At 39.5% G+C, this 7,749-nt stretch overlaps 1 protein-coding gene across 2 annotated transcripts in view; it reads right to left on the bottom strand.

Moving 5' to 3' along the window:
- Positions 1–2,290: 2,290 nt before the first annotated feature.
- R3HCC1L (R3H domain and coiled-coil containing 1 like) overlaps positions 2,291–7,749 on the bottom strand; it is a 93,638-nt gene continuing 88,179 nt past the window's right edge. For both annotated transcript variants that reach the window (XM_060126475.1, XM_060126474.1), the window contains one exon: positions 2,291–3,094. In XM_060126475.1, coding sequence (XP_059982458.1) covers positions 3,027–3,094 — 68 coding nt within the window. In that variant the 3' untranslated portion in view covers positions 2,291–3,026. The remainder of the gene's footprint in view (positions 3,095–7,749) is intronic.

The raw sequence follows: 7,749 nt of genomic DNA, 5'->3' as shown, positions 1-7,749 counted from the left end.
CTCACCTCCTTCATTAGGGCAGAGGGAGAGCTTTACTTTGGCATGGCAGTTTAGGTAAACAAGGGAAGGACTGATTTCCTGTTGGATCCAGCAAACATCTCCCAAACAGTAACAACATTATACTCGCACATGCACCCAATGGTCTGTGAAAGAACGTGTAGCTGGCGGGGGAGCGTGTGGTGACTGATGACTAGATTCAGGCAGGGAGGTTACCTACAGCTTCTGGCTGGATCCAAGTTTCCAAGAAGGCCAGAAAAAGCAGGCCAGGCAGCCAGCCACCGGCTCTGGTCTCAGTCTTGCTGCCCACATCCCACATTTGATAGGTGCAGCCAGTTCTAATTCTTGGAAAAAGCTATACAAGGGTTGTGCTGTTACACCTCTGACTTGAAAGGGAAGGATATGGGAAGATGCGGCTGGCATGACTTGTAACTAGATGAGGAATGTTAACAATAGCAACCACCAAATTCCAGACAGAACCAAAAATGTCTGATGATTTTCACCTCGGCATTCTTGTCTCAGAGAAACTGAAGTACTAGGAACCTCAGCTTACCATTCAGATGCCTAATTTATTCCTATTCCACAAAGACTTCCATTCCATGAGGAGTATACTGGAACTCAAGGGGAATGTCTCTATCTACTATAAATTCCAGGTGATACTGGGATTCAGAAGTTCAACATACATGAAGCAACATATAACACACAGCAGAGTGCGTTAGCTGTCTTCTCAAATATCTACCAGAGGAGCCAGTGGCAGCTACAGGGTGCTCTCCAGTTAGCTCAGTGTACAAAGGCATGGTGTAGATATGACCAAGGATCTGATTCCTGTCTGGACAAGCTCAAGTAGTCCGTGCTGGGTCAGGGCAGGTGCTCTTTTTTACCTCCAGCCAGTATACATCAATTCCAGCTACTGGAAAAATACAACTAAAAAGCACATTCTCTACTAAGGGCCGAAGCAGGAGCACTCCTTAGCTTTCAGTTTTGGCTAAAAAAATCCTTTCTCTGGATCTACTTATAAGGATAAATCTGAAAGTTAGAGGTGGCTGACTGTTATCCAAAAAAAGTGTAAGTTACTAGCCACCAAGTACACAGCATTAGAATGAGGACAAAAGTAACTTCTTGAAATTATGAGTACTACAAGAAAACTGGGTAATAAACACGGGACTATGTGTTACCATCAACAATGCCCTTAGAAGCCAAAATGCTGCCAGAAAGGGGAAGCACCCTCAAAGGCAAGTGATAGGAACAATCACTTTTTTTTATTTACCACCCAAGGCCATTCTCAGCCTTGAAAAATCAAAACAGAGCAAAGGTCTACCTCAGAAGTATACTGTTCAGTACGAAACCTGGCTAGTTTCCTGCATTTCCTTTCAAATGCAGCCATACTGTTCAAACAGACTTCCCTCTGTTCTACGATGACAGCACAAGCTGTACAGCCAGGTGCCCTAAGCAGTGCTGGGGCAGAGGGTCGAGAGGACCTAATGACCCCTCCAAACTTGGAATGGAGGTATTGAACATGAACAAGGGACAGTTTCAGAACAGACAAAGGATGAGAAAAACAATGCTGAGGAACTGTAAGAGGGCTCTAAGACCGAAACAGCGGCAGGGATCAAGACCCACGGCCAGTGTCATTTGAGGAACGTTTGGACGGAGCCCCACTACACCATCTTCTAGGCAATGCTATAACCCATCACTGTCATGGGCACTAAATCATACAAAAATGAGGCTGCTGCCCTCACTGAAAGCACAATGAGACATCATTTCTTGCTCTCTCAGCATCTGGAGGTCTACCACTACGATTTCTTCAAAAACACTGAGAATGCAGATATGAGAAGGATAAAGCCTGAGCTGACTGCTCTGGCTTGTCCACGTCTTTTAGGAAATCTCTTACTGCCCAGAGGTGCGTGACTCGCTGCTCTTCACTATAATGGACGAGCTGGTATGGCGTTTGCCCAATGCCTCTGGCAAAGGCAGAGATCATACCGAGAACGTGCTGTGTGCCAGCTGCCTCCTGCAGGAGGTCAGATTGGACAAAAATGGCGCAAGGCAAGAGGGTGCGGTGGGGATGTGCGAAGAGGGCAAGAAGGGGAGAGGAGCCACCACGTACCAATGCCAGGAGAGTATTTTGTAGTATACTCTGGGGCACAGAGATGACAGCAGTCTACTGCTGATCAATAAAACCAACAGAGCCACCGAATCCACGCACAGCATTACGGGGTGAAGATAAGGGAAGAACCGCTCGCTAATTTCCTTAGGGGCATGACAAAACTGGCCAACAGCAGAGTGATGTATGTCGTAAAATGGGCTTTAATGTCTTTCTCTTACAACGTGATAGTACTGCTTAAACTGGAAGTGGCACACAGCTCCCAAGACCGGCTTCCTGTAAGGAATGAAGCGGGCACGCCCCAGGCTGCCATGCGGCTGGAGCAGCCCCAGGCGCTCAGCTTAGTACAAGCTCTGGAGTCCAAATACCTACACCTGCTGCAATTCACCAACTTTGGGGTTCTGGAACCGGCAGTGCAGATTCTGTGAATACCAAGCACTCCAGATACCGTTCCATCTCCTTGTACTAACAGCTCCCTCCCCTCTGACCGCCCACCTCACCTGCCCCCTGCAATACTGCTGTTCTCAGCTTTGTGAGGTACTAAGGAACACCCTGCCTTTTCGGTGCCTTAATCTCCCATCATCACAGGTTTGAATCCTCTGTTTTGCATTTGCTTAAAACATCTTGGAAGTGTGACTTGCCCTGTCCAGAGGACTCTTGGAAGTCACATCTTCCAAGTTTCTTCCTAGCTGATGGCTTCCTTCCACGTCCAACACAGTTAAGGCAGTTCCAAAGAACTGCATTTAGGAGTGAAGACAAACAGGAGTCTGTCTTCCTCCTATACCTCATCAGCCCTTGTCTTGATCGCTTATCTCTTTCTTTCGTTAACATGCACATCTGCATGTACACAGAGCTCTGGAAAAATCCTCTGAAGACTGGAAATATTTTCTGAATTCCTGGAATTATCCCTGTCATCAAATGATGTTCAAACTGCAGACTGGTCTCTGCCTTCCCAGATGTCTTCCCGTTGCTTGGCTTCCAATTGTTTTCTCTCTGTAAATAAGGGCAGTGTTAAGATGGTTAAGTATAACTTCACATAACCAGTGACTTTCACTTAATCTGAATTACAAGGCAAACTTTTATCATGAGACAGGTGAATTCCCTGGTTTTCTCTTACCTGATTCCAAGAGTCAATATTTTTAACTTTCCAAGTGCTTTGTAAGTGGGAACAATGTTTCTCTTACTATATAATAAAAAGAGAAAGATCTGTGGCTAATAGAAATAAAAAGCATATGGAATAAGTCAGAACCGAGCAGGATCCAGATTTTTGTCTTGCTGATAATATATTTATTTTAATTATCTTTCTAAACTGTGTTAGTGCTTCAGTAAAATTGCCCATTATTCCCAGTCTACTGATCTATATAAATATTTCAATAGGCATCAAGAATATGTTTCAATATTTTTCTTCTACTTTTTTGCTCAAATGGAAATAGTAGCCACTGGGCTTTAGTCATATCTCTCTACTACAATTCTACAAAAAAAAGAAAGAAAAAAAAATTTCACAGGAAAATCAAATTTCAATATTTTCAGAGCACTTTCAGGAGCCAGAAATCTTCTGGAACACCAATTCCAACATGGAAAAATGACCACATATAATGGAGGGAAACTAAGAACTGTTTCTAAAAACAAAAAATGCACAAATCTGGGCAATCCATCTTCAAATTTTAACACAGAAGCTTAGTTTCCATTTAACACTTTCACCAATACCTGAGACAATAAAGACCTTACACGGTGTGGTGACCCAAGTACTTCACTAGATGCCACAATACCAGTTCTAATTTCATGGCTAGTCAGTCATTGATCTTGACACCATAAAATGTAGATGATTAAGCCTAAGTGCTTCCTTCCAAGGGCAATTATTTCGACTAAAAGATTTTGCAAGTCATGAACCAGGGGGATTACAGAAATCAAGGTGAGTTTAGAGTTAATTCTTGCTATTCTGACATATCTTTCCAAATCAGCAGAATCCCTTACGGAATTCCTATACTATATTTGACTCAACTTTAAGGGCAAAGAACTTGATAAGGAAGCTAACTGGCACTTGGAAATGTGAGAAAGAGAAATTTGCTGCTATTTGGGCACCATCTTGTGGCATTATCTGAAAATAGCAGCAAAGTTACAAGAGGCAAAAAGTGGGGGTCAGTAAATTCCAAACTGAAGGCTCAGTGTCATGTGACTCAGCTTTAAGGCAGGCTTAAATTGGGTTGAGATTCTCCAGGGAGATAGCACAAAGGATAACTGGCTTGTCTAAAGGATTCTGGGATTTCTTAGGAAGGCTGACTGTGGTTCTGATTCAGAGAAAAGTTAGGAGAGGATCTAAAGGCAAAGGCAACCTTGAATGAAAACAATCAAAAAGTGGTCCTGGGTTCCAAGAAAAAGTGAAGAAACTAGAAAAGTGAATTATTAGAACTCAGATTTTTCAATAAACTCAGAAACTTAAACCAGAGAGGCAATGTGGAAAGCTTTAGGAAAAGAAATCCAGGAGCAGTAGAAAAACGAATGACTGGTCCATAATCCACGATTTCAAAATCGAAGTAGCACTGAAAAAAAAGTTTTTTGTTTTTTAAAAAGTTTGGGGTCAAAACTCCTTTGGTGGTAAATATAACCTGAAAGGACATAAGGCCACAGAAATATTAATGCTAATGTGTTCGATTCTGGTGTTATGAAACGTGTATTAATATATTATTTTTCTAAAATTGGAAAAGTTTAGAATTCTGAAACATTTCCTACACTAATGCTTTCCAACAAAAGACTGTAGATCTGTATTACCAAATATATGTAAATATAAGAGGAAATTCTGGTGGTAAACCATATGATAAAGTCAGCAAGAATAGAGAGACAAACTGAGAAGCACAAAGAAATAGTGAAAATGTGAGGCTTAAATTTATAAATATAGAACATGAACAGAATACAGAAATACAGGTTAGGATGAGACCTAAAAATATTTTCTTCATCTTAAAAGAAAAAATGGAAGCTTGGAGGTGTTAAGTAACTTGCCTACGATTACATAATCAGTGAAAACCTGAAGCTGGAACCCAGGTCCTTAATTCTTAAATCAGCATACTTTCTACTGTCCTGACCTCTGAAGAGAGGATCTGAAAATATTTGCACAGAAAAGGAACAAATGTGGGGGAAAAAAAGTATTTTGCGAAAGATAAAGAATAAACATGTTTCCACTTTATCAAAGAGAAAAGAAAGTAGGTAATAGCTGATAGACTGTATTAAAAAAGCTCCTATTAACTTTAACTCCACCAATTAAAAAAAGTAAGAGAAAGCCCAACAGCAGCCATAAGGGCAAGGAACTGAAGAAGAATATAGTGTTAGCATGAAATGACTAACCTAAAGCACTAACGTAAGCTGGCCCTGAAGACTTTTATTTCTCAGTATAATAAATAAATTGGCAGAAACGATTACATTAAATGAGTTGACTTCTCACTGAGGGAACAGAAAGTGCTAAAGATGAAAAAGGGGCCAGTTTGGTGTCGTGTTTACAAAAATAAAGAAAAGGGATGGAAATTAAAACCTTCAAAATTTACTTCTACACCTAAGAAAATAATGAAGAAAAATCATCACAAAATCCACTTGTAGCCACCTACAGAGTAATAATCAACCTGAAGACTTGAAGTACAAGTCTGGTCAAACTAATCTAACTGCCTTCTTTTATGGATTGACAGACCTGGTAGATCAAGGAGAGGTAACATAAATGACCTCTTCGTTTTAGATTTCAGGCTTACCAAGTATGTATTAATCATTAATATACTGGGAAAAAATAGTCTGGCTCACGTAAGTGTTAAGGGAGCATTTAACTCTAGAGGGTGGAATGATTATCAATGTATTAAGTATAACACGTGTTATTTACTTAGCAATAATTGGTGAAATGGTCAGTCAGTCCATAAACATTTTCATCTCTGATATAGGCCAGAGACGTGAGTTTACTAAACAGCAGGTGACACCAAAAATATGGATAAATACTGCATTCCACAGAAAAAGGTCAGATTAAAATGAAAGGAAATGTGGTTAGAAATGAAGGGAACTTCACGTCCAGGGAGAAAAGACACCAAGAAAATGCCATAAGACCTAGATTATGAGTCAGCAACGCAGCACTGTTCTTGAAGGCAGAATAATGGAATTCCTAAAAAGGATTTCAGAAGGCAGCTGACTGTGATTAAATTTTTATTACAGTTGACTAAGTATCCTATAGAGATGATTTTACTTTTAAGTTCTCAGTGATTTCATTAATCAAACTAAGGGATCAAATTATTGTTTACCTAACTCTGCCTCTCAGGCCTATGACCCAAAAGATGGCCTTTTAGAACCAGCCAATTAATCATATACCCCCCAAGAATAAAATGGAACAAAGTTATGAAATAAAATTATGGCAGGCTTTGAAAATGAGAGTGGCTTATTCTGAAAACTTTGATTCCAACTTTAGGTGGGAATCAAATGTTCTGATAAGTGGAACATGGGGAAATTTTACACATATTCCTGAGTCTGGTCTTTAAAATGTGGTTTTATCATTTAGTGTGAATCCTTGATTTAAAACGTGATTAAGTCAAATACAAAGTACTCAAGGACGATCTATGTTTTCATTTCCCACTCTTAGTATAGTTCTAATCTGTCATGCGCTCTGCTAGACTAAAAGATCTATCTGTTCCTCACACTCAGGGACTTGTGTCTAAAGTTCTTATTTTCCAGATATATAAAATATGATTTGCTTAAAATGATTTGAGTACTTCCTTTTTCTCGATTCTCCCCAGAGTAGCTTTAATTTCTTAATCTCCTTTTTAAGGATTAAGACAAAGACTTCTCAATAAAAGGATAAGAAGACCAAAGTAGGGTAAAGGAAGTTATCAGGAAAGTATTTATACCTCAAAATCCCAAATTCCAAATTCATTAATTAGAAGGGTTCCATATGTAATGTTCAACTCTGGATTTTATAAAGAAAATCATGGAGGACTTGAAAGGGTTCAGAGTAGAATCATGAGTGAAATAAGACATATGAAGAAAAATTAGAGTAACAAATGTCATTCATATATTCAGTCAATGAATATGCACACTGAGTATCTCTTTATGAACTAGGCACTGTGCCAGACAGCAGAACTCTTGAAGTGGGAAAAAGAAAGGCTAGGAAATTATTCTATAGTATTATTAATAAAAGTACCTATATCAGGATGGCACAAAGATTTCAATTTCGATTTCTATGCTAATTCTGATCTATTGGCTACGGTCAAGTCAAAACTCACCAAGAGTGTCATGACTGATTAGCACTGTCTGTCATGGATAATGAATGGGGAGCAACAGTACACAGTACACATTTGTCATTACTGGCTTATATTATTATAATGAATACTAATTTCCCAAGAGTCACATAAATAATAGTATTCTAAATACGTAAAGCACCTTTTAAACATTTTTATACATGTTAACTTATGTTGCTCAAAAAATTCTCCATGGTTAGGTAAGTCAGGCATTGCTTTCACTTTGTTGGAAACTGGGGCACAGAGAAGTATAAGAAAATTGCCCATGGCCTTATAGCTAGTTAACGGCAAAAACTCTATTATAGCCCAGATCCTCTCACTCCTAAATGATCTGCCCTGATCTTTACAGTTAAAGGCTGTTAGAACAGAATGATGTCCAGATGTTCCTGA

Source organism: Lagenorhynchus albirostris, chromosome 16 (assembly GCF_949774975.1).
Source record: "Lagenorhynchus albirostris chromosome 16, mLagAlb1.1, whole genome shotgun sequence".
Lineage (NCBI taxonomy): Eukaryota > Metazoa > Chordata > Mammalia > Artiodactyla > Delphinidae > Lagenorhynchus > Lagenorhynchus albirostris.
Note: the sequence above shows the minus strand (reverse complement) of the source record. Positions and strands in the feature narration are given on the sequence as shown.